The 26888-nt window shown below is 43.2% G+C and overlaps 1 protein-coding gene and 2 long non-coding RNA genes across 4 annotated transcripts; 1 reads left to right on the forward strand and 2 right to left on the reverse strand.

Moving 5' to 3' along the window:
- Positions 1–137: 137 nt before the first annotated feature.
- Positions 138–16635, reverse strand: LOC114016664 (uncharacterized). Of its 2 annotated transcripts, XR_008734365.1 has the most exons (7): positions 14666–16635; positions 12985–13132; positions 9219–11470; positions 7514–7649; positions 4204–4307; positions 2212–2311; positions 138–843 (listed from the first exon to the last, which is right to left on the reverse strand). It is a non-coding gene; the product is annotated as an uncharacterized LOC114016664 (long non-coding RNA). The 2 variants fall into 2 exon arrangements; XR_008734366.1 differs by lacking the exons at positions 12985–13132; positions 14666–16635 and having other exon boundaries at positions 139–843; positions 9219–10418; positions 11289–12060.
- Positions 3379–22966, forward strand: NCEH1 (neutral cholesterol ester hydrolase 1). The gene is made up of 5 exons (XM_055723193.1): positions 3379–3727; positions 12052–12280; positions 14166–14235; positions 16642–16813; positions 18190–22966. The coding sequence occupies exons 1-5, from the start codon at positions 3590–3592 to the stop codon at positions 18805–18807; spliced, it is 1227 nt and encodes a 408-aa protein (XP_055579168.1). The 5' UTR covers positions 3379–3589; the 3' UTR covers positions 18808–22966.
- Positions 16784–18302, reverse strand: LOC129737027 (uncharacterized). The gene is made up of 3 exons (XR_008734367.1): positions 18173–18302; positions 17943–18010; positions 16784–16915 (listed from the first exon to the last, which is right to left on the reverse strand). It is a non-coding gene; the product is annotated as an uncharacterized LOC129737027 (long non-coding RNA).
- Positions 22967–26888: the final 3922 nt, after the last annotated feature.

A 26888-nucleotide genomic window follows, 5' to 3' on the forward strand; every position in this document is an offset into this window, starting at 1 on the left:
GTTTTGCCGTCCTTTTCTTTTTAATTTTCTCTAATACTAAAACTTGCTGATCTCAAAAGGAGTCCTTTCATAGGGGCCCAGCACCTCTGCAACCTGATTTAGCAGAATGTCTCACTGGCTCAATGTAAAAAGAACAAGAGATCTATTTTCTATTAATAGAATTTTCTACTATATGCTAAACTCATATATGCCAAATTAAGTTCCTTAGATCTTACTCATTTTTTTATGCTACAGATCTTTATTGGTTCAGGCATTTTCATGACTGATCCATCAGCTGTAGTGCCAGTAAGAGTCCATCAACCTTTTTATGACTTGGAAGAAAAACAGAATAGGAAAACGCAGCAGAAGATGGTAACAGTTGTTGTTTATGTGACTAAAGATTTGCTGGTGAGATGCACGCAAATTAGGACTATTTTCTTGCGGAAAACATTTCAGAATAACAGCCTGGAAACCAAGAAGATCATTTCAATTATTACACAGTCCTACAATTACTTTATTTCTTACAGAGTACTTGCAACAATGACTTGCAGTCGAAATACAGCCTAACCTGGGGTCCTTCTGTCACCTGGAAGTAGTATTGTGGGCCATCATTTCGCAGTCCCACGGCAGGCCAGCCTTCACTGGCTTTTCCCCTGTTCTTTCTTTGCACTCATACCATGTCCTTTTCAGCCAGGTCTTCAGTCTCCCTGACACCCGGAACCAGGGGGCAGCTTTCTCCTGGTTTGGAACAAGTTCTGCAGTACTGGAGTCAATGTTGTCTCCGCAGTACGGTTTCTGGGAAAGATATTGGTGATTGTACATTAATTTCCACTTAACCTCTAGGTCCTATATGAAATGTTGTGCCTGCAAAGACAGGAGAAGCATATTTATTGGGGCTGAGGATTAACAGGTGATACATGCATTGCTTCTCAGTTAAAGGTTTAAAAAGAATGTGATACCTAAATGTTCGGTATGTAAATATAGGCTCACTGTGCCTATGGAGAGTAACGTGGGCATTAGCGATTTTTTTGAATATACTTGAAAATCCAGAATTACAATCTCATAAATCAACTAGGGTATTTCTGATGAACTATCTTAAGCTGTCCTTCCTGGGGGTGATAGACAAGTTGTAGGTAGTAATCACTTAAGAAAAGTGGCTAAGATTTTTATTTTTTTTTTTGATCAAGAGCATTTATTCTCTCTAAAGTTTCGATCAGGACTGATGACAAAAATAATTACTATTCTTTATATGTCTGACATTTAAAAGTCTAAGTGCTTTTCTGATAAAAGGCTCTGAAATAGAAACACCTATTATTTTTTGTTGTGTAAAATGTAACACGCAGTTGAAACTTGCTGTTCCTTCCAGTTATCTAAACATCATTAAGCCAGGAATATAACACTTAATAGTTAAATAGTTTCTTCTCACAGTAACACCCACAGGGAGAAAGTTCCAGGAGATTAAATCATTAAATGAACCTTGTCACATCAGCTTTGTGGGAGCAAGGATCTTGTACCTTGTGGTGAAAGACAATGGAGGCACATCAGAAGAGCTGATGGAACCCCAAGGGCCCTGAAGGACACTTGGTGCCCTGCCTTGCCTCTGGAAGTTGGCTGTCTAGCAACCGTTTCTTGGCTTCAGGGTGTGAGTTTACGTAGATAGACTGCTTGTCTCCTAGATAGCTTGCAAGTGTTTGGGGGTTTAATTTATCTATTTATTTTTCTTTTAAAGAAAGGAATCTTTCTCAGACCACAGTGTTTTATTTTTTCAACTAACTGACTTCTTTCTAAACACCTGGAATAACCCGTATTCCTCAAAGAGCTATTGGTTCAGTTTACCCAGAGCACAGTAGCTTTAAGAATGTGAGGAAGAGGGGAGATCAAGCCCAGGATGTATGTGGGGGTCAGTGGGAGCATGAGAAACCTCAGAAGAATTCCATCCAACCTTTGTAGTGCTCTTTTGGAGAGAGTAGATGAGAGAGGAGTGGGACTAGACCAGTTTTGCCAGAGGTCTGGGAACCATGTTTTTGTGGAAAGAGGCAGGTACAAATTACTACGCTCAAGGATCCTGCATGCGGGCTTGAGGGGCAGATGCTTGGGAAAGCAAGGGAATGGGAGCAGGCAACGTAGAGGAGGCAGGGGAGTGGGGCACAATGTGAAAGAGAAGGTGTGAGCACAAAGTAACACAGAAAGGGACCACTCAGTCTAAAAAGCGTGAAAGCTCAGGATCCTCACCTTGTGCTGCTTCCTTGACAAAGCTTGTTTCCCAACAGACCTTTCACATCTGTAGTCTACTCAAAACTGACTGTGGAAATTACAGAAATTCCATCTGCTGCTGTTAGGGAAAAAGGTTAAAGATGCTTGAGAGGTGTATTTCCTCACAAATTCCAGAAACTTTCTTCTGCAACCTTTAGAATCAGCAAGGTTTTGCTTCAGTTCCAGTAAAGCTGGCTCGAAAGCTGACCTTTTACCTCTTAGAAACATATTTTTCTTTTATTACCTTTTCATGTCTATTTTTAAAAGAAAACTTGTCCTTTCCAGGACTCTATTTATATTTCTGTGTAACTTTTTAGTATTATGAATTCATTTTAAAGGCAATGTTATTGTTAAAATTAGTACTCATTCTTTTTCCTGAATTAGATTCATAATGCACGTGAATCTGGCTATTTTAATAAATATTTTAATTTGCTGAAGATAGTACTATGACTAAATATTAAGGAGTTATTTGTGCCAAGGCTGAACTCTATGGTGTAAATCCTGCGTGAATAAGAGACGAAAAAAGACCCATTTAGAACATTTTCTTGTCTTAGGTGTAAGAGGTGTTCCTGCATTAAACCAAAATTTGGTGCTGACCAAGGGGATGGGGGTGGTAAAAAACCCAAAACAAATAAAAAAACCCAGAACAGAAATTCCCCGTCCAAAATAAAATTATAATTATTTTTATAATAGATAAAACCCATACTTTTTGAAAAAAAAATCTTCTTTCTGGAATTGTAATGCGTTAAATGGGGAGCAGGATGGTTTCTTCAGCTAAAATAAGGGTGTCCCGGTGTTCCTCCTGGAAACACACTGGGTGTGGGATCCGCCAGCAGCGCCGGGCTCCGCGAGGCAGCAGGACCTGCCTCTGCACCGGGGCTCCCGCAGCCCGGCGGCAGCGAGCGGCCACCGCACACGTCTCCGGGCCTTCGAACCCCGAGAAATGGAACCCGGGGGGGGGCCGAGACACGGCCACCAGGCCGGGCGCGGGGGCCTCGGGCGGCCCAGCCAGGCAGCCTCGTGTGGAGCTGCCGGGCGAGGCCGGCGCGGCGAGGCCAGGCCCGGCCCCTTCCCGCAGGGACCCGGCCGCCCCGGGCACGCCCCCGGCAGCCCCCCGCCCCGCAGGCCGCTGCCCGGCCGCGCCTTCCCGCGGCGGCGGCTGCGGAGCGTCCGTCCCGCCCTTCCCGCCCCGGAGCGCGGCGGCCCCGCGGCGGGCGGGCGGGCCGACGCTGCGCTGCGCGGGGGCGAGGCGCGGATAAGGCCGCCGGCGGGCCGGGGCGGCAGGGACGGAAACGCCGGGACTTCCTCTGGGGGAGGCCGGCCCCGGGGCGGTGCGCTCCCCGCGGGGGTAGCAGCGATGCGGGCCGCCTGGGTGCTGCTGGCGGCGCTGGCCGCCCTGGCCGCCTACTACGTGTACCTGCCGCTGCCCGGCACCGTGTCGGACCCCTGGAAGCTGATGCTGCTGGATGCCACCTTCCGGGCGGTGCAGCAGGCGGTAAGCGGCGCCCCGGCCCCGCCGGCGTCACGGTCCCGGCTGCGGGGCGGCGGGCAGACCCGCCTCGCCGGGCCGGGTTCGCGCCGGGGGGCTGCGGTGCCCCCGCCGGGGAGCGCGCCCCGGGCATCCGCGCAGCGGGAGCGGCGTCCTCCGCGGCGCGCAGCGAGGGCCCCGCACGGCCCTGCCGGTGCCGGCGGCCCGGGGCCCGAGGGGAGCCGGCACGGCCGGGGAGCGGCGCCGCGGGCAGCCCCGGCAGCTGGGGCGGCGGGGGGAGCCGCCGGCATCGCTGACACGCGCGGCCGCAGGGGCAGGAGCCGATCGGCGCCGTACGGGTCCTGACCGCACCGGGGAGGGAGCGCGGGGGCCGGGGGGAGCGCAGTGCCCCGGGGGCCGGGCGGGGGGTCAATGCCTGCCGGGGCGCAGGCAGCTCCGGGCAGGGCCACCCCAGGCTGCTGGCCGTTCGCCCCCACCCGTACCTCGGGTGAGCCCACTCCGGTGCAGCTGGCATCCCGGCATCTCCTCTGGGACTCGTGGTGCTGATGTTACCCGGCGTAGCTTACTCTGGTTTCCAACTTGCAGGCTGTTGGTAAAAAAAAAAAAACAATAAATTAATGGCATCTATTCTGATGTACTAAGTGTGCCCTAGGGAAAGAAGACGTAGGGAAGCTCTTCCAAATATTAAACGGCCTTGATCTGGCATCCTATCACTAAACACAACTCTGAATGATTGGGTTTTGTCACAAGGCACACAACAGTTGTGTCACTTCATGATGTCTCCCTCATGATGTCTCCCTCGTTTTCTGCCAACGTTTCCATGCTGACATGAAACAGATCAGAGGTCACAAACTTTCTGATAATGGCTTTAGCTGGGAACTCAATTTTCTTTTGGAATAGCCTGGTCCCTTACAAGGGCTGATGTAAGGTACTATGTATGTGAAAGGTTTTGGGGTTTTTTACTTTCCTAGCAGCGTTTCCGTTTACTAACTTCATTCTGAAATGTACCAAATCTTGTGCCTTCAGTGGGTGAGAGTATCAGCATATTCAAAATGGGATCCAGTGAGTTAATGCACAGAGGGCCCACAAATGGGTACCAAAAGGACGAGAGGGCAGCGTACCTTCTACATTCCTAGTACAGTAACTGCAGATGCTGGGAAGTATGAGGAGAGTGGACCACACAGTGCTCCAGGATAAAACCTGTTTGCTTGTACAGGATAAAATCCATTTGCTTGCATACCCTCCCCTATGTCTGCTATGAAATTTATGCAGCCATGGCCTACAATAGCTTCATTCTTCAGTAAAATCTATGGCTTGACATTCACTTGCTCGGTCTTTAACGTGAGTAACTGAACAGCAAGTGCTCAGCTTGACCAAACCCCCTGGGAAGCACGGCCAGGACCATGATGCCCCCCCAGCATGCTGCCTGCAAAACACGCAGTCATGACTCAGCCAGGAGCACCTGAACCAAGGCCATAACCTCTAGCTGAAGGAGACCTATCTTTAGAAAATCGTATGACTGACTATATATATATAAAACTATTAGCTGATGTACACATTCAGTTTGTTTATGTGGTATGCTGGGCATAGTCAGATGAATTTAGCCTTTAGAATAGTCAGAATGGTGCCTTTAGCCTGAAGGCTGAAGGTTATGTCTTTTGGGTTATTCTAGAGGTCATAATCCCACGAGGAGTTGGCAGGACACAGCCTGGCAGGTGGCAGCTGGAGCAAACTGGCAGGCAGGGCTGAAGTGCCAGCATCTGTCCCTGCTCTCCGGGGTGGGGAACTCTGTTAGGGGGAAGTGGCAATTTCTTAGTGTTTTGCATCTCTGGTCTTAGAAATAGGAATTTCTATAGCAAGAAAAATTACTAAACAAGTAACAGTTCCTGTAACAGAGCTTACAGACCAAAGGAAGGAACAAACGAGTTTTACACAAGCATAAAAAGTGAGGCTTTAGGGGTGCCCTGAATCACACCACAGGTAAGCCTTGGGGCGTTTGTTCCTGGAGAGAGCGAGCGAGAGAAGGTGCTTTCCTGGTGTTCAGGAGTCTTTCATGACTGCCATTAAGAAGGAACTGTGTGGACTGAAGCTAGGATTGTAAAAGTTAAGTTTGAGTATTTACTTTGTCAGACAGCTTTTGTGTGTGTATATAAAATAAAGTGTGTGTCCCTTCTTAGGGCTCAGCTTCCCCTTTTTTCCTTTACCGGCTATTGCAAGACCAGGCGGTTTAACATTTCTCTAAATGTGACCACTGAACTTTCACCTGCTTCGGAGTGTATTTTCAGCTTGCTATTTATTACTTTCCTTTGTAGGTTTGATAGCAGCCAGAAGTACATTTCTGATTTTTGAAATCTCTGAAATGTACTGTAAGCCTTTTTTTCCAAGAGCAGGAAACAAACTTCATGTGCTTCAGATGCAATTGATTGTCTCTTGCTTATTTTGAAATGGATTTGGGAAGACACTGACAACCAAGCGTGACAATTTCTTGTTGGAGATTATGTGTTTGTTTACTCAGCACAGTAATACTCATTACCAAAAAAACATAGTAAGGTTGTCGCTGGCTTTCAGCGTACTAATGATAAGGTTTTGACATTTCCATGTAGAGTTTGGTCCCAGTCAGCTACAAACTTTTTACAAGCTTGGGACTGACTCAGTGTCCTGGCTTAGCATGAGACACTTGAACAAATGTTCGAGTATAATCACATGGTTAAAAAAATGTGTAATGCTTATAGGGCAGTGCCTGCAAGTAGGTTTCAAAACCTACTAGGGGAGGGATCCGAGAGTGTTATTCTAATCTTAAACTGGGAGGGAATAGAGATAGGAAGAGATGAAGTGCCTTATCTGAGGCCACAAAGATTCCAGTGGTGGAGCTGGAAACCGAGCTGGGTTTTCAGAGCCTTGTTCCGGCACCCCCTTTAATGTCCTGTGCTGCCCCAGAAAGAAAGCAGAGACACTTAGACTGTAATAATAAATTAGTTCATTATATTAATTTAATTAATAAATTATTGATATATTAATACATAATATTAATGAATTGATGTTAAAGTGCTTAACTGAGAATGAGAGTAATTTGCCTCTTTCACCTGTCTTAAAATGGGACATGATAACACAGAAAACTGTGATATAACACAATTTTAGATCAGAAATTAAAAACTATGTATACATTTGTATACAGATAGATCAGAACTTGGCTTCACTGAAATTTGGACAAACGCATAAAATTAATTATGGGATTGAGCCATAGAAGAAGGGATAGTTATTGTTTTACTTGGACAAGAAGTGTCTAAAGCAACATTTCATAACTGTGCTGTTGACAGCTGGGTCAGTACATGCGTTTTTCACTTCTTCCTCTAACCCTTTTCCTTATCAGAGTGAAAAGAGCAGCATATGTTTATCTAATAAGTCCACAGAAATAAATTATTTCTGAACACCACTGTCAAGATACTTGCTATTCTGGTGCATGGCAAGAAAGAAGGGAGATTTTTTTTTTTGGGGGGGGGGGGGGAGCTGGGACAGCTGTTAGCAGAGGTTTGGAAGGACAAATGGGTTGGCAAAAAGGCCATCAGATAGACGTATATGGAAGAAGGTAGACAGCTGTACAGGGGAGAAAACTATCCTCGTATTTGTCCTCATCACAGCCAAGTGATTCCTCATGCTTCTCTACCCCTCACTTGCTTTCAGAGTAAAATGTAGGGCATGGGACATCAACATCTAGGATTATAGAAAACAGTAATCAGTTTTTTTCTGACATTTTAATATCTCTCTACCCATATATTTCAGAGTATGTGATACCTGGACAGATGTAAATCATAGTTGTAGCCGGCCAAGTAAGTTGTTGATGTTTCTGTGTGCAAGATCATAGTCTTGGAATTGGTTTGCAATAAACCAAATAGTTAGTTGTGTCACGGCGGTCTCGCAGCTGTGGTACCTGAGCAGAAATTGAACAGCACTGAAAGTCCTGTTTGCAGCAACAGAGAATTTATGTCTCTAGGATAAAAGCAGATCATCGTGAGTATATGCACCATGCCTCACATTAAAATGTAATCTAGTTTCTGCTTCTAATTAATGATAAAGCAGTCACCTTGGTTTCTTTTCAGTTCTAAAGGAAATTCATAAAACTAAGAGCACTTGTCTTTGAGGACTGTTTTCGTACAACAGCATTAAAAATACATAATCTTTACTGGGCAATAATGCACCTGCATTAAGAAATGGCTCCATAAAATAAAAGAAAATAGACATACACCTTTAAACAAGATAAACTGCCTGAAATGCACACAAAACAGTATGTTGTGTGTGCAGCTAAATGGGGAAATGATCTTGTTTATTTTTCACTAATCTCTATTACTGACTTCAGATGTAGTTGGCATTTTGGACTCCAGTGTTATAGAAATGTATTTTGCAAAGTGATGCCAGAATTTATGATAGTGGCTGCATCTTTTAAGGTAGGAAGTTTAGCCTTCAACTGTTTGGTTGCCCAGTTCCAGCATCATTAGTCATTTGAGTCATGAGTGCGATTTGGCTCAGTCCTAAGTGGTGGTGTATGAAAAGAGAGCCTTAGCTGTTTGCTTAATTCCTGATCCTGCTAAGGCCTGAAAGGTCAGCGCGGGACCTTGGGTCTGACCAGCTGCACAGGCTATAGAGGAAGCAGCTGATGCATTGGGCTCGGCTTTAGAGGCATGCTGCCTTTGTGCGCTGGCTGCATGCGCCCTGCTGCAATAGTTTCATGGCTAAAGGTCAGAGACATGAAGCCGGAGAGTGTCAGCCATGGAAGTCACATGAGGACAAAGAATTCCAACATGCTGAGTACTGTTAGAGGTTAATAGACATTAGCAACAGAAAACATTTTTTGATTTTTTTTTTTTAAATGAAGAACACATGACTCATGTAGAGTACAAGTCCATGAGGGAGGTAAGCATAAAAGCAGTGAGCATTTGGGATTCTTCGTGAAATTCAGCCGAAGAGCTAATCCTATTAGTTTAGGGACACATATTGGTGATTAAAGGACACATATTGGTGATAAAATAGTGGTGCCTTAGTAGAGCAGTACTTTGTTCTATTGTCTGCTTTTTATCGCAACCCTGCCACCTTTCTTCACTTATTAAAAATTTTCTCCTGCATCAATTAAATCTTTCAATGTCTGAGGGGTACCTCACCAAAGAATTTACCAGGAGGAAGGTGGCAGTCTTGAACAGTTTCATCTCTAGGGCATCCCTGGGTTGTCCCTGCCTGAAAAGCTCTGATATGGGGATGTCCTGGGAAAAGAGGAGGAGGTCGTGGCTGTAGTGGTTGCTTTGCCTGATTTGTTGGAGAGCTGGGGAGTATTACAGCATGAGCATAAATCACACTGCTGCCAAGGCAGTGCGGGATCACGGGGAGCCAACAGCCCCAAAATGAAAAGCTGCAGTTGGAAATGAGCAATAGATTGTCAGCAGGGCTACTGTAATATGTCCACAGCAGTTATTTGCTGAATTGGCTCAAATGCCAGCAAAATACTCACATTTGCCTTGCTAGCCTGTCTAGCCCTTCTCTCCTGGGGCCCTCCTGCTCATCCAGCTCTGCTCGCTTCCCAGCGGCAGAGTGCTCCTGTGTGTCAGCCCATTACTCTGTCCAGCCCAGAACACAATGAAGTTCACTAGCCACATTTCCCCAGTTACCTGTTCAGAAAACAAAAGTGTTTTTTCAGACAGATGCATAAAACCAGTCGTTACCCGGGACAACCTGGGGCTGTGACCCAGACCAAGTGATGTGCCCGGCACAGCAATTCCAGGCTAACTGCCCACAAGGCTTTCATCTTTATACTATCTCCTCTTTTCTGTGCGTTGGTCTTTAATTTTTCTGTAGTCTGTTAATTTTCCCCCTTGTCCTTTTGCTTTCTCTTCCTTATCACTAGCTTTTGTTATTACAGCACTGTTTTCTCTCCCTTTTCACCAGAGAGCATCACCGTTTCTCTCTTCTATTCCACATGCATATATACGTACGCACACATCATTCCCAGATATATTGAAGCGCTATATTTGATAGCCTGCAACAGTCCTGCATGTTGGCACAGGAAGGACAGTAAAAATTGCAAATACCAGCAAAGAGCAAATGAGTTATTGCTCATGTGAGATGACTGGATACAGTTTGGTAATGGATTTAAGGCAATCCAGCTGTGGACGGCTGCCAAAAGGCAGCATCCTTTTCCTCACTCCCTCTTTCCTGCCTTGGGTTATCAGTAAGATGGTGACCTGGCTGAAGGTTCGTGTTGTTTCTCTGTTTTTGCCGGGTTCAGGTTGAGCTGGTGCAGCAGGGTCACGCCGACACAAGAAAAGCCCAGCCAACAGGATAGGCATGTCTGCCCTTGGGGCGGCAGCTTAGTCCTAGAGGAGAGTTATCCAACCGTTCAACGCGTCTTCTTCTGCCAGTAGTTATATCACAGGGTGATATTACATATCTATTTTAAATATTTATTTATAGAGAAAAAAAAAATCTTATTTGTAAGAACTTTGGACAAGACTAGCTCTTTGCCAGCAAAAAGTGCAATCCTGATGCCTTATAAATGACAAATAGGCTGATTAAATATACTTACAAAGAATCAGTGTGATAAGTGCTTGGCAAAAAAGCTGCCTATGCCTAACGAAAGGATTGGGACTGTTGCTATCGTGTCCTGATGTACAAAGCGTCTCTTCCAGGTTTTTGTGTTCTTGGAAAGAGTGGCCTATTATAGAAGAAAAAATAGGCACGAAAGTGTGTGATAACCTGCAGATGGCCACAGTGCTCTGCAGTTTAAAGAAAACACTTCTTGGTAAACACCACCAACTAGCCTTGAAAAGAAAACATTTCTGATTCCAGGGAACATGTGGTAATCTCGTCTACAAAGAATGTGAACTCAAGTGGGAGAAAACTAAAATGGGATGTCTATTGCAGCACAGTCAGTCTGAAAAAATCTCCAAAAATGTTGTTTTCCCTGGCAGTATTTCCAAAATCTCTTCCCAGTGGTTACCTTCCCCAGGAACCTCCACAGGGCACAGGGAGGATCAGACTTTCAGCTGGTTACAGCAGCAGCAGCCCAACAAATTACATGCCAGGCTGTTGGTAGATGTATTGCTCTTCAAGTTTCAAACTCAAACTGGGTTTTCCTGTGGGAATTTTTAAGTAAGGGGAGAAAAGCATGATCTGAAATTCAGAGATACAAACAGCCTTGTGAATTCAGCATTTCTTCTTGGCAGGTGGATACTTTGTGTTTCTTCTCCTAGAGAAAAGCCTTCCAGGATGAAGAAGTGATGTTCCATTCAAAAAGCATCAATTGCCACAAACTATCTCAGCAGGGTGACATTACCACAAGCTAAAGCAAGAAAAGAAAGTAATATTTTTTTTGGAAGTGATTTCCTCTTCCTGCTCACATAGCAGCCCATTGTATTTGGCATAGATTTTGGGGGGAAAAGTATGAAAGCTTGTCTTTTATCTACAGCAATCTGCAGTGGAAGTGGGGCTGGGCAGAGCCTTTTCTGTACACCACCTCAATGAAAGCCATTTTTTTTTTTTTTTAAAATTTATTCAAACTCAGGATGACATATTAAAAAGTTACGTGTAAGGATCTGGGGCTGTAGACCTAAGGAGACAGATCTTCTTTGGCATGGATGCTGCTGAACGCTTCAAAAATTACTTTTCCTCTGGAGGTGTGTGTTTGCCTCCATTAGCCCTTCTTTTGCTGTCAGCAGGCAGTCCTGGCAGGGAAGCTTGGCACTGAAAGTGGCTGTGAAAACAGTACTATGCAAGTACGGTAAAGAAAAAGTCAAAAAATTAAATAACTGTCCATGTGAACAGGTAATAGAAACCAGAAAGAGACTCTGAAACTCTTTACTTGCAAAATTATGTCTGTCACAGGGAGCCATACACAACGGAAATACTTTGCATTTCTGGTACCACCACAAAAACTTTGCATTTCTGGTACCACCACAAAAACTTTGCCTGTGTGGCATTGCCCTCTGCTGGCACCGCTCTGAGGAGCTTCCCAAGTGCTGGTGAGGGTCGTCTCCTTTCCGAGGGGTCTTCTGGAGGCAGGGATCAGAGCGCTCATTCACAGTTGTCTTGATCCACATAGTGCTCATGGTTTGATTTATTTTGACAACAAAGAATCTTTTATGGACAGGTTTTTGTTTTAATACACCTTTAAAAGCATTAGAGACCTTTAATAATTCATTTTCCAATGAATATTCTAAGAATCCATATTCATTTTAATACTGGACCTGCCCTTTGAAGACTGTTGCATTGAACATCAATGCGGTGTTGTATGATATGCTCTGAAGTGACAGAAATCTCCTTTTTTCTTCTTTTTTTTTCCCCCCTAGTGTCACCTGATTCACTATCTGAGACTCAGCCATCACTTGATAGTCCTGAATTATTTGATTTGTACTTTTGACAAGCTGAAGTCTGTCTCCTCTGAAGACATTAACATCACGGACACTGTGTTTGATGGGGTGGAAGTCAGAGTGTTTGAACCTCCTGCTCAGCCAGATGGAAGGCTCAAGCGCAGCGTTGTTTACATCCACGGAGGGGGCTGGGCCTTGGCAAGTGCACGTATGTATCTGCCCGCAATTAAATGGGATTCTGGTCTGGTTTTCTCCTAGCAGAAAAAGCCACAAGATGTTTTTGCCTGTCAGGGCTGACAGTTTTGCTAAGACGTACCTGAATTCAGTAGTAACTGTCTCCACTCTGTTAGATCAGCTCTATGGAGGGAAGGGGAACAATATCGTGAACACACAGCAAAGAACACCTATCTTATCTGCACGTGAGCTGTAAAAGGACCAAAAGGTTAATTTTGTTACATCCTGAGAAGATAAAATAGCTTACTGTTTAAATTCCTGAGATGCCTGGATGGGCTGTTAGGGCCAGTCCCCCCTTTTCTGTGGTCACGTGCAAAAGCCGAGCCTTTGTGATCAGGATCCAGTGACTGCATGTGAGGGGTTTGCCCCATTTTCACACAGTAATTAGAAGAGTGAGCTGAACAACACCGTCTGTAACAACATGGCTAATGTTTGGCTCTTAAATAACACATAGCTGGGAATATGTGCTGCTGATCACGCACAACGGGAATCGTGATGGGGGAAACAGGTAGGGGTCAGTTCCCGTCCCTTAGGGGAGCACTGCCACTGCTAGCAGAGATCACCTTGAAAATTAATGCTGTTTGCTTCAATTAACTTGGAAGCCACAAATGTGGTCAGAGAAATGAAGGTATAGCTATAGATAATGATAAGCTACCCACTTATCCTTCCATATCGTACAGGAGAAAAGCCTTGGGAGGAGAAACGACATGTGGTTTTCATGGCTGCTGCAAGATCCAGGGCCGGCAGGAGTCTTCCTCCTTTTCCTTCCCCACTGCTCCTCAACATCATGAAGTCCATACAGCCCTGATGCATTCTATGGCTTCATCTATTTAGAGAAAAAAGAACATTAATGGGGTTTTCCTAATTGTTCCAAAACAAAGACCGTATTGATTGCATTTGGCCTATGCAAGTCACTTAGACCATGATCTCAGTGAGATTTAGGTTCCTAAATAACTTTAAAATCTGGCTTTCACGTGCCTTTGGAAATCCCATCTCTCTGTCCTATAGTCCTATAGCAGCTATTTTTGCTCCTCGTCCTACAGAGGAGTTGAGGTGGTTTCCTTAGGCCAGCCTAAGGCATGTTTCTCAGCGTCCTGCCTGCCTCATTCGTTCTGTAACAGTTTGCATCTGACTGTTGTGCAAAAAGTTTATATTAAATGACCACGCTTTGTTTGCATGACTAACTCCGCTATGTCGGGTGCTATCCTCAAGTCCCAGATGCAGAAGTTAATGGCACAAATGTTACAGCTAAATGTTAAATTCTAAGACTAGATACTGTAGAAAATGCTTAGTGTCTTAGTGTATTTTATAGTACTGGGAACCAACGATTAAGTAACCAGAAAGGAATAACATTAAAGAAAATCAGTCCACTGATAAACAGCATAGCTGTAATTAATCCTCTCTTAAATGAGTAGTTCAGTTGGCGTTAATAGGGCAACTTGTTTGAATCAGAGCAATGTGTGCTATAATAAAATGAACAACAAACAGTGACTCATACAGCGATAACTAGCTCTGGATGCTAATGCCCCCAAACCACTGGGTACCTTAAATTTTGCCAAACTAAGAGAATTGTGGTAGGCGGATGAAGTGACGTACCCCAAATCACCAAGAAAGAGATGAGAAAGAAAGCATTAGACTGTAGTACTTGAGTCTACAAAAAGAGAAAGCTACAAGGCATGAATTATGTTCCTTCTGCTACAATATGTATTTGCCACTTTATCTATTGCAAGCTGATCTCACTTAACTTTGCTTATATTTGTATGATGTCTTTATATTTTCTGAGAAGGCTTACACACAGCTTTGCAACTGTTGACATAAATGGACTCATACGTCCCTAACACCATGTCCTATCGTTCCAGGAACGAGTCTTTATAACAATCTCTGCAGAATCATGGCTGAATCTCTTAATGCTGTCATCGTCTCAGTTGAGTGAGTAATCTAAAACCAATCAAGTAATTTTAAGGTATTAGAAATATGTAATGTAGTTCTTCTAGCTTTTCCCTTCTTACTAGCTTGCGTATAAGGCTTTAACTCGGACAACAATTCTCTAATGCCAGTCTGGTATTTATATCCTTTTAAAATTTCAACAAATTGGAATGGCATCAAAAATTCATTTGGGTTTCTCAGTATTTCAGAGGTCGTTTTAGAAAGCAGAAATGTAGGCAAAAAAAGTAGCACTGAATTCAGTTGGACAAATACTAAAACGCAAATGTTGGTGCTTCTTGCAATTGTATCTACATGTAAGGAGTGCAGCTGAAACCTGAGGTCACTCAGGTGCCAAGTTGTGATTCTGTAAATACTTGTGAATGTTAAAAACAGTCAAACAAAAACCCCAAACACATTGGGACATGATATATACCTGCAGGAAGGCTGAACCGTGTCTCAGTACCTGCTCACATAGCAAGAGGCACTGTTCCCATCCTCGAGGGTCACTCCACTGCTGCAAGGCGTATTTTTAGTATATAGATGTAAAGTAATGTTTGTATACATACATGGCATTAAAATACATATAGACAGACTTGAGGGGGTTTTAATATAAACCACAGTTTTTAAGTTATATCGAGCAAGGGTCTGCAACATAAAAACTATCAAATCCTTTCACCCCTGCTCATTAGTGAGAATACACCGTGGAGGCTGGCAGTTTCCCTGCCGCTCTCTCGGTCTCCCAACGTTCCAGTCATCTCATTTAAGCCTTGTGCTCCACTCAGGAGCCGAGGACTGCCAGGGTGCCGGACAACAGAGAAGCAGGGCTGCTTTTTAACACACTGAACAATCGCAAGGTAAACAAACCTCTCAACTAGCTAAGTTACCTAGATGACTCCAACTCGATTAGCACTTTTCCCATCCTTACTGTCAACTTCAATATTGCCTTTTGCAAACCAAATCACTTGATGTAATTACTCAAGTTTCCCACCTGCAGTTGATTACATACCAAGCTCTGTGATCTAATTGCAACTTAATTATATGAAGTTACTCATTCAATACTTATTATAGCGTACTTTAAAGGGTCATTTTCTTTTTTATTATTCTTTGTTGTTTATTAGCAGAAACAATGAAAACTAAAAAAGCAGCTGTTGGTTATTCCAGGCAAGCAGTGATCACAGTATTGAAAACTTCCTTATTATTCCTTTTTTGATCTATGGTGGTATAATTCTGCCTGTTTCTCTGAGTTATTGTTTACCTCTTCTCCTTAGCCATTATATCCTTCAGTCAAGGCGTTTGTACTCCATTAGTGAAGTCTCATTAGATTTCTCATTGGTTTAATTGCGCGTCTCTCTTTCATGATCTATGCACAGTCTGTTACGCAGTTTTGCGAGGTGTTCCCAAAGGATGCACTTATAATTCCATATATGCAGTGTATAGATCACTTTCTGAAAGCAGCTGAGATTTGGACTTTGAAACTCTAAGCCAAGTTTGAAATTTATTCTGCCTATGAAACTTTTTTAGCTTACATCCTAAAGAAAATGTTTTGAATCAGAAAACTGAATTTTGTTTTGGTCGGCTCTACTGAGAATATGTAAAATCTGTTGTTTGGAAAGCTACAAACAGAAGATGAGCTTTGTACCAGAAGGCCTAGTAACAACTCTTAGATTACAAATTATTCAGCGCATATGAGCAGACTTCTCCTGCACTGCTGTTTGAAAACTGAGAAAATCTCGTGAATGGGATGCAGCTGCTGGCTCTTCCTGGGCAGGCTGTTTGCTCCCTCCGTGCCTCAGTCTCCCCACTTGCACAATGGGTATGTTTCTGCTCCTCTGCTTGGTAAAGGAGAGGAATTATCGCATCTGTTGCCTTGGAGCAAATTGGTATTACATCACTTCTTGGCCATAGTTTATTTAATGGTATAGAGGTACAGCCAGGTTCATTCTCTCCTGAGCAAGCGTGAAAATTTGGGAAACAGAACTGCTTAGGTGTTTGGCTCAGCAGAATCGGTTGGGCGTATGAGACTTACTCCCCCTTGTTCTAGTTGAAGTGGGGATTTGGATCAAAAACAGTCTGATTGTAATGACTGCCTTGCCAAAGGTGTTTTAAATATTCATTCATTTTTATAATGTATGATGAAATCCTCTATTGGGAAATCCCAGGGAAGTGCTGCACAATTTTATACTACTTGCTATTATTCATGTCTAGTAGGTTCATATTAATCTTTCAGAATTAAAGCATTAATTATAAGATTAAGTCTTGCAGAAGTATTACGCACTTCATATTTTTCCTGTAGTATTTATCCTAATGAAATAGTTATTTGCCATTAAGGAACAGCTGATATCTGCTATTAATCCTGAAGGAGAGGTACACTGGTGGTAATAATTGTCTCTCATCTCTTTTGTTTTGTAGATACAGGCTGGTGCCAGAGGTGTGCTTTCCCGAGCAATTCCATGATGCTCTTCGTGCTACTAAGCATTTTTTGCAGCCTGACGTTTTAGCTGAGTATTCAGTTGATCCAAGTCGAATTGCAATTTCTGGCGATAGCGCAGGAGGAAATTTGGCAGCTGCTGTATGTCAGCAGGTAACATCCAGCACCTGTTGCACTGCAACAGCCCCTAATTCCGTGATGCATATAGGTTGGCAGAGTCTTTGTGCTGCATCATCACAAGGTCGTATACCAACCCTGAAGGCAGGAGAGTAGAAAACCAGCATCTAGTCACTTTACAGAAAAAAAATGAGTCAATCGCAATATGAATGAATCGCATAGCTTGCAATGTCTTACTACAGTTACCGATTGTTATGGGCCAGATTTTAAGAGCAAGTAGCTAAGTGACATTTTTTACCCCTTTTGCTGGTGAATTCTGTTTTCTAAGTAGGTAACTAGGTACATGTGTAACTTACCAATTTAGCTTCCTATTTTTAGATGCTTGTCTCTGAAAATATGTTTTTATTTCTTTCAAATACAAAGGAAGGACAAAAAATACAATAAATGAAGCTTAATTCTTCTGTTATTTTCCTGTATCATTTTGTAGCAAGTTTAAGGAATCTTTTTTTTAGTATCTGCCATTTAAATGTAATCTGAATTTAATCTAGTTAAGATTTTAAAGGCAGCCTGGAGCAAGTAATAATATTTTTCATGGATGACTGAAATATTATTATTAGCTTTTTTCCTATTGCCATAACTATTGGTGATAAGAATGCGGATACCATGTCCAGACAACTAATTATCATGACAACCTTGCAATATTCAATTAGAGCAAAAAAATTAATGAGACAATTACACTATACATTTCAATACTGAGGCCTGATAAACATGATAGTACCATGGTTTGGAAAAAGCATTCCTAATTTGTTTTCCTGATGCATAATTCTTTTTAAGCAAGATGAGATATGGTAGAGCACCGTGTATCTTGTGTAGAAGATGAAGCAAAACAATTAGGGGGCACCAAATGTGGAATTGGTAGGCTCACATCAAATGCAGGTGGCAGGGTCAAGTCAGAGAAATGCTTTTACACATGGTGAGCCTTTGCTAGAGAAAAGAGTGGATACCAACAATTTCCATATGCTGGAAAAAAAATACTAGGTAAATTCATGGAAGAAAAATCCATGAAAAGCCGTTAAAAGCAAGAATATCTCCTTTGACTCATTAAGTCCTTCAGTTGCCAGTTGTTAAACTGGACACTGTGTTAGAGAAATGCCACTTTACTTACCCTTCAATAAACTTCTGCCACTGATTTCTATTGGAGACAGAATACTGAGTATGCCTGAATGGCCATCCCTACAAGAGAAGAAGATCAGGCTGCTCATATTTCAGACAGAAGAGCAACATTATCTGCCTAAGAGCAGAATTCAGCCTAAAAATCGTCACATGAATGGTTGCTTGTATGAAGTTCTAGGTTGATATTGTATTGTTCATTTTCTTTATAATCCCAGTTCTAACCTGTATTTTTCCCACAGCTCAGCAAAGATGAACACTTGACCATCAGACCGAAACTGCAGGCCTTAATTTATCCAGTCCTTCAGGCATTCGACTTCAATACACCTTCCTATCAGCAGAACATGAATATGCCCGTCCTTCCTCGTTATGTCATGATCAACTATTGGATAGATTATTTCAATGGTAATTACGACGTGGCGCACTCACTGCTGATTAACAACCACACTGCTCTTGACGTTGGCCAAGCTTTGTCTTTTAGAGGGCGTCTGAACTGGACATCTCTCCTGCCTTCATCGTTCAAAAAGAACTACAAGCCTGTAATACAAACCACAGGCAAGGCTGAAATCATCCAGGAGATACCGGCGCTGCTCGATGTACGAGCAGTCCCGCTCCTTGCGGAAAATGAGACACTTCAGCTGCAGCCCAAGACTTACATCCTGACCTGCGAGAACGACGTCCTGCGAGATGACGGGGTGATGTACGCCAAGCGCCTGGAGAACGCCGGCGTGGAAGTTACGCTCGATCACTTCGATGACTGCTTTCACGGCTGTATGATATTCACCATTTGGCCTACCGATTTCTCTGCAGGCATTCAGACCAGGAACAGCTATATCAAATGGCTGGACGAAAACCTCTGAAGAGAGCGTCTCTCTAGAAGATGCAGGGTGTGTAGCTCTGGTGGCGGCTCTTGCAGAAGAGCAAACAATGAAAAAGTGCACTTTCCCACATTCTGACTTCATCCATTCAGCTGCAGCTGCTGGGGGTATAGACCACTAACTACAGCATTTTCTAGATCGATTGGCCTTGCCCAGCAAAGTGTTTTGAGAAATACTGTTTCAAACGTTGATCTTGATTTTTTTCTCGTTCTTTCAGATGATTACTGCCTAATACAAACAAATCTTAGGCAGAGAGATCGGCATTCCTGTAGCATTCTTAACAGGCTCCCACTATCAAGCTTTGACTCAATTAGGCACAAAGGCCTCGCTTTGCAAATGATGTGAGGTAAAGCCAAACACCTACATCAAAATACTTCAAACCAGAGCTAGTTTTCAACAGTGGTGAGCACCTGATGTCAAAGAAAGTGTGAGCACTCACCTTTGACAGCAAAGCAATGCATTGGAATGTCAAGCAGGGATTCAGGTGTTAGCTTTTAGGCACACAGATGAATGGCTTGTTTACATTAAAAAAAGAAAAAAAGAAAAGAAAAGGCTCTTCTAGGCAGTTGAGATGATGCTGGACAAGTCTCTTAGCCAAACATGTAATTCAGCTTTGGAATTTGGTCTTTATTACCTTTTAGTTATTTATACTTTATAAAAGCACAGCACTCAATATATTTTCAATAAAAAGTATTATAGCATACATGCAAATGTATAGGATAAAATATTATGTCTAGCAGCAGAATCCAGGTTGTTTATGTGAGCGAGCTTCAAAGCTGACTACTTATTTGGCTAAGGAATGTGACTTCACCTGTGTTTAAAGCCCCCGTTGTATGACCTCCCTACAGAAAATACTGAGCTTACAAAAAATAATCTGCTGTGTGGTTTGCACTAATGTTTTTAATTAATAGAGGAAGGTTTTGTTCATTGACTTTTCTTTTGTGCTTGTAGTGTTTATTTTATTTCATGCTTCCTGGAAGGACGGGAGCAAGCAAATAGAAGTAGGTTCTAATCTCTATGGAAGATTTAAAGCTGAGCTTTGCAGCTAAACTTTGTTTGTCTTCTAGACTGACCCACAACACCAGGTAAGATGATCTCACTATCAGACAGCAAATCTCTACAGCTTGAGCCAGTCTGTAAAATTCAGATAGGCAGGACAGGGCAGTGAAACCACTTTGCAGCAGTGTGTATGGTCCAGGATGCTTACTGCTTGCAGAAATGAAGGTTGTGTCAAAAAGCCCGGTGTTTCTAGGCAAAGAGGAGTGAATAGCTGCCCCATAACTGAACTAGTAGATTAAATTCCTCCTTTAGCTTTATCACAGGCTTCCTGGGGGACCCCAGGAGAACAACTTCATCTCCTTCTGCCCCACTGTCTTCTTCTGCAAGAGAGGGAGTAGTAATTTCCTACCTCACAAAGGAGCTGTGAAGCGAGTTCACAGATGTTGGTGAAGCACAGGGATGTGATGGTGACTGGCAGGCACTGAACAGCTCCCGTAGCTTTTGACTTCCCATCCTTCTGTAATAGCTGGTGCTGAGCAGCCTGCCCCATGATGGGTGGTGCTGGGCTGCGGGTCCTCCTGGGCGGTTAGCTCAGCTCGGTCCTGGCTCCCGTCACAGTACCATAAGGTGAGGCTTCTTGGCTGTTGGGAAATCACGACAAAGGCAGTTTCATTAAAGCTTTGCTCATGGCAGGATTCTGAAAAGTTATTTAAAGTTTAAAAAAAACAAAAACAAAAACAACAAAACAAAACCTCAACCGAAAACCCAAAACAAAAAAAGAAACCCAAGAAAAAACAAGATACTATTAGATCAAACTGTCTTCTATCATTTAAAATATATATATTTAAAATATACAGAACAATCCACTTCCACCGGTATTTAAAGTAAATAAGAGAATGGCTTTGCTGAATCATTGCTTCCCAGAAACATCAGGTTGTTAATGTGGTTGTACGTATTAAGAAAAGCTATTAATGAGACACGGCTCTGATGCTGGCTCAGTCATGCGGGCTGAAACTCATTTTCTGGGCATGGGTTCACACAGAGATGACAAGGCAAAGCTTTTTCAACAGTGGCCCAAATTCTTCTTCCATTTAGATTGTTACGAAGACTTGGTGGAATGAGAGCAGCTGAGCGACAATCTGAATCAAAACAAATTTCGGTCAAGGTATCCAATTAACATTGCAGAAGGATTAAAATTTTGTTTCTGGATTTAAAAGCTCTTTCCTCCTTTCCCCCATAAACACAACTTCAGTAGATATAATTGACACTTAGAACAGACAGCAAAGTCATGTCCATTCGAAAGACAAATTACTGATCTGTTCCAGAGTCATTTTCCCCAGTGTGGAGACAGCTCCATTTACCTGACTTAATGACTTAGAGTAAAAATAAATATTGTTACTCTGAGTTGTAACAACAGGCTTCTTCTCAGCTTTCCCACTTAAAGAGTAAACCCATGTCAGAAAAGATGTAATTTATATTCACCTGCCGTCATTAAAAGAGAGTAGTAACCGTAGTACTGGGAAAAAAAAAATCCTATTAATTTTATAATAATTACATTTACCTTAGAGCTGTCTGCAAAGCTTTAGACCAGCATTTGTTTATAGCTAAGTTATAAATATCTGCTATGAAGCTATACTATAATTGCTGCTGTTTGTTTTTTTTAATGGAAACGAAATGGAGAGCTGGAATATATGTATTCATGGAGTCGATTGTAAATTTCCTTCATGCACTGAAGCACATTAAAGTCTTGGCACAAGAAATGGTAGTAAGTATGTAACTGGACTGAAGGTGTTTACCTAAGTCATCACCAGCTTGATGTGCCATCCAAGACTGCAGCACGACTTGGATGCGACGTTACAGTGTTAACTAGTTCTGTCAGAGTATCTTGACTACTGTTACCTTGCAGCTGTATGGTTTAAATACACGATAGCTGCAAAAATACGATGTGATGGATCCTATAACGTATAAAAAGAGGTCTGAGATCCAGCTATAAAAAGACCTTTTAGTATATAGCCGCACAAGACACTTGATTTACAATTCAGTGGAAACCTTGAAGTAAGCGTTAGTCCAAACTCAGCTTTTCTCCTACTTTGTTCTCCTTTGCATATGGTCCCGATGCCCCATGTTGCAAGTTCAGGGTTGTTTCCAGCTGCAGGCTCCTGGAAACAGCGGAGAGCTGCGCCGGGGCCGGCCGGCATGGCTACAGAACACTGATGCCTGAGAGCAGGAGATGAAGATTAATGCATGTTACGACACCTCAATTTGTTCGTGTGTTTAGTCCTACGTCTCCTGAAGTGTGTCCTCGGGCATACCTAGCACTTTCATCCTTGGTTATTTCACAAAGCAGTTTAGGCACTTTGCACATTGTAGGATCAGATCAAGTATTTGTAACTATTTCACCTGTGTGTAGTAAAAAAATCAGACTTCTAAATGGAGATAAGTTTGTCTACTTACCTTCTTGTCAAATCAATGAGTATGGCTAGCTTTGTATTGTAGGTGGCTTTTTTTTTTCCCCTCTGGCCTACAATTAGGCTTTATCAATTCATTGCCAGAATATCTTGTTCCTGATGGCCATCAAGGCATTCAAATGTAAGCTTTAAAAATAAAATTAAAAATAAAATTAAAAATACTTCACATAACAGAATCTATAGTCATTTGTATCCTACTTTCATAGACCTGGGAACTATATTAGCAGGTCCCCAGTATTTTGGCCAATATTTGTAGGAATAAATGGAGGTTTTGTCTTCCTAGCGTAGGACTTCTTAAAAGATGGATGTTCAGCATTTCTGAAAGCCCGGACCCCTTTAAAGATGTTGCATGGTGCATAAAAAATCACAAATAAATTGAATTTCCTAAACTTCATCTAAGAAATTCCAAGATTACATCCCTGGCCAAAGCAGAAAGACCATTGCAGGTTTTAAGCCCTGCAAACTAAAAAGAAATGCTTTATATTTAAAATCATTATTTTGTAGTCTTTGGGCCTCTGTATTTTTTTGGTCTCTTACCAAACTTTATTATAAACTTCTTCAAATAAAAATATTAGAAGTAGATTATCCTGTGTTAAACCTGTTAAGCTGCTATGATCTGTAACAACGATCTTGTTAAAAACAAACAAGCAAATAAACAAAACTAGCTGGTTTAATGTCCTCTTATTTATGAAGTTCAGAACCCCAAGGTACAACGTACTTGATGTGAATGCTTTCAGTATCTTATGCATGACCATTTTTTGCTTTTTTACCAGTGCAAGGGACAGCTCTTGTAAGCTTTAATTAGCAAGTGGGATTGAGATGTGCTACCAAAAGGAAGAACAAATAAAGTTAAATATATCTGATTTTTAAATATTTTTTTTTTTTCTCCAGGACCACTGATTTTATTTTCTGATGTACGACAGTACCAGTTTGAGTTTTCACTTAGCAGAGGTCAGGGAAACAAAACGGGAGACCTCAGAATTCCTGAAGAAATGTCGAAGCAAAGCCCAGGTGGTTGTTTCCATGGCAGGAGACTTTGCCTGTGTGTCTGCGGGCGGTGAGGGCGACCTCCTCTTATTTCAGTTCTGCCAAATGACTAATGGTGACCGACCACATCTGCTGGTGTTGAACAGTGGATGTTACCTGCACTAGTGCTGTTCTCTTTTGAGATAGACAGAGGAGCTCATGTTCTCCGTTCTGATCTATAAACACATTTTTATATGTTTGGAGATTACCTATATGTTTCAAATCTGGTTAGTCACTGCAAATCCTACTTCTGTTCTCATTTCTATTTGCCTGCCTTCCCCGTTCTTTCTGAACTGTTACCCATTTTCCTCCGCTGCAGTCTCATTCGTTAATGGTCATAGCAGCGTTAATTTTGAAATCTCCTAATGTGGGCGTTTGCCATTTTATCCGGCAGGGTCCTGCGACTTTCACAGAAGATAAAGCTTTCCTCCTGCTGAAAATAGTGCTGAGGAAAAAAACCTTCAAAGGACTTATAAGCCTATTTTTAAGTCAGCAGGAGTCATACTCCTCCTTGCATTAAACTGAATGCATTAAAAACAGGCTGGACGTCACAGAAATTTTTTTTCCAAGTCCTGTTTTGTTAGATTTAGTAAAAAGCGTGACCCGCTGGCGCCAGGTGCTGCTGCAGCTGAAGGACTCACTGCCATCTGTGTTCGCTTCCACTGGCACTGAGCTGCCACCTGAGGGTGGCCCGGCACAAAATCCTCAACAGCACCTTCAAATGGCATTAGGCGAGTGCGTGAGGCATCTTAAATCAAGCTGTGACCTGCCATAGATCCAGCACACTGGTTTTTTGCAGAATGATGGTGCGGTTGAGCATGAGCCATCCACGTGGGGCTGGCCAACTTGGCAAAAACTCACGGGAGAGACGAGCTTGGAGGCTGAGCCAGGGGCCAAGTGCCTCCCTGCTGGCCCGGCATGCCCTGATGGCACTGAGCTGTATTTCCCTGTTCCCCTCACAGCACCCTGTCTCCCACCTCCCTCGCTGGAGTGGGGCTGTGAGCCAGGGGTCCTCCAACCCACGGCCAGGCAGCCCGCCACATCCTCGTGCCTCTGCATCCAGAAATCCCTCCCTTCACCTGCATCCCTCCCAGCTGGGCGCTGCTCCTTGCCTCAGCCTTAGCAAACCCTTTGGATCTGGGCCATGTTTTATTGTGTTCATTCCTAGGGGAGCAACATATTTTCTCTTTGCTCTTAATTCCATTTTTTCTGGCATTTATTTCTTTTATAAATGTTGTTTAAATAGTTGGCAGCATGTCATTAATATAAGACTAAGTCCTACCGCTAATGTAAATTTAATCATTTTTCACAATGGTTTTCACAGCATTTTAAAGTGTTTATCATCAACTGTTCAACAGGAAGACAGGCAAAAGGAAACAAAACCAAACCCCGCAATGGCTTCTTTAAAACTCTTTTTACAGAAGCTGTATTTTAAATAACTCTTTCTCACTTCATGTAAGCAAGAGAATACTAAATATTTCCATCACAACCACTTGTTCCTTTCTGAAGCAGAATCTCTACAAAACACAGCACTTCCCATCATAAGCCAGTCTGGGGATACAGGAGACACAGAGTTTGTTAAAGGATAAAATATATACTAAGAAATTTAAAACAGCAATAATACTTGGTGTCATAGAAAACTACCTCTCCCTCGAACACTGTGCCACTATCAGGAGATGTGCAGTACACTCAGAGGCATCGAGATGTGGGATTCAGAGTATGGTGGAGGAACAAAGAAAGGGAATTTTCACTGTTAACTTCACAATTTCACTACGATCAAATTTTAGCCTGAGGTTTTTAATTAAAATCTAATAATTCAGGCTATAGCCAGCAGAGGGAGCGGTCAAAACAAAGACTCCTTTGAAAAGGTCCAGCCAAACCAACTTCGAACCGAAAGCGTTGTTGTGGGAACGGCACCAAAACGTCGGTGGCAACTCAGCCCCTGACTTGTGAATTCATGCATGGACAAGGCATAAGGCTCAGGCTAATGGGAAATCACTCAGCCTTCTCACAAAAATAAACAACCTGAAAGCCATTCCTCAGCATGACTCACTTTCAGCCCTTGGCATGCCGCAAGGATTTTTTCAGGCCACCTAGCTGCTGTTAGTTCGGGTGTTGCAGACTGGTTGGGGTGTGCGTGGTTAATCAGGTCTCGCCATAGGTGCCCGGACATGTTTCCAGTGTGCAGCTCCAAAAGAGCGATGGAGCACACCGCGGGGAAGTCTGCCTCACTGTGCCAAGGGCACGGCAATGTGCTTGTGGAGGGCTGTATTTTCAGGATTATCTCCATTGCTTGCAGATATATCTGGCTTTGTCAGTGAGGGTTGCATGGCAGCGTGGCAGCGCCTCCAGATATCTATGAAGAGTGGCTAGCACCCCTGGGAACAGTTGCATTTCAACCCCCAAGGGTAATACCTGGGGAAGCGGGGGTATTTCTGCCCTTGAGCTATACCTTTTCTGCTCTTTTAACAGTGCATACGGCAACACGTTGTAAGGAAAGCCTTGTACACCCTGCTCAGTGTGGTGAGGAGGAGAGCACCTTTCCAAGAGCCCCACTGGCCAAGCAGCCCTGACACTCTGCTCCGGGGTCCCTGGGAGGCTGCGTCACCGGGCATAGTCAGCAGTTACGGTTTGGATTATTTTAGTGAGCAGATGAGTTACCTTTGATGTTTTCCACCATCCGGCCACATGCACACATGCCACACTGCATTAGCTGCCATCGCATCACCCTCTCCAGTGCTTTCATCGCTGCAACACAAACATGCTGTGGGTTATGAAACAGTGTGAAGCGAGAGCAGTCAACAAAGCAGCAGCACATGTTCAGTATGACTACTCAGGAGATAGTCCTCCCCTGCCAAAACCCCATGCTGAAAAGCATGCAAAGGCAGGAGCCAGAAACACCGTCTCACCTCCCTGCTGCAGCCGAAGAAGCTGGGCACGAGGGGTCAGGGGCTGCGCCCAGCGCCAGGGCTCCAAAAACTTGCGCGTTTCACTTTGCATTCCTATTTTCATGGCCATTTTCTCTGCAAAAGTGGAACAGAGCTTACCAGACTTCCAAAATACCATGCCGTTACATTTTAAATCCCACTTGTGATCATCTGCATGGACTGTCAAGGGAGGGAAGATGCTGTTTGTTATTTCCCAGTCACTGCAATGCATTGGAGCACAGCATAAGCCTGGTTTTGGGCACTAAGAGCCAGCTGCTTACTTCAGGTCGTGTATGATCTGCTCAGATTTCAGGCAATTGATCAGAGATCACATTGTGGATTTCTATTGACTGTTAAACCCCAGAGCAGTTAGCATACAGACAGGGCATCTTGTGTATAAGGACTTTCTTTGGACACAGACATAGAGTTCATTGGGTATTGTCCATCTCCGTGGTAAAATTATGAAAATCGAAGACGGGGCTACAAATGTGCAAATGGGCTATGGAATTGCAGGACTCACCATGAGTAATATGGTGAAGCTGGTGAAACAGCAGCTTTGATGTGTATTTTTAAGCATGCTCTAAGGAACTGCTTATAAATTGTATTTGTGTATATGCGTACATATACTCATACATGTTGCAGT

This window comes from Falco cherrug, chromosome 11, assembly GCF_023634085.1.
Source record: "Falco cherrug isolate bFalChe1 chromosome 11, bFalChe1.pri, whole genome shotgun sequence".
Taxonomy (NCBI): domain Eukaryota; kingdom Metazoa; phylum Chordata; class Aves; order Falconiformes; family Falconidae; genus Falco; species Falco cherrug.

Bases quoted from the DNA above. Each gene is read 5' to 3' on its own strand.
- NCEH1 (XM_055723193.1), top strand. From the start codon at position 3,590: ATGCGGGCCGCCTGGGTGCTGCTGGCGGCGCTGGCCGCCCTGGCCGCC. The intron at 3,728-12,051 runs GTAAGCGGCGCC...TTTCCCCCCTAG, and splicing joins TCCGGGCGGTGCAGCAGGCG to TGTCACCTGATTCACTATCT. The intron at 12,281-14,165 runs GTATGTATCTGC...CTATCGTTCCAG, and splicing joins CTGGGCCTTGGCAAGTGCAC to GAACGAGTCTTTATAACAAT.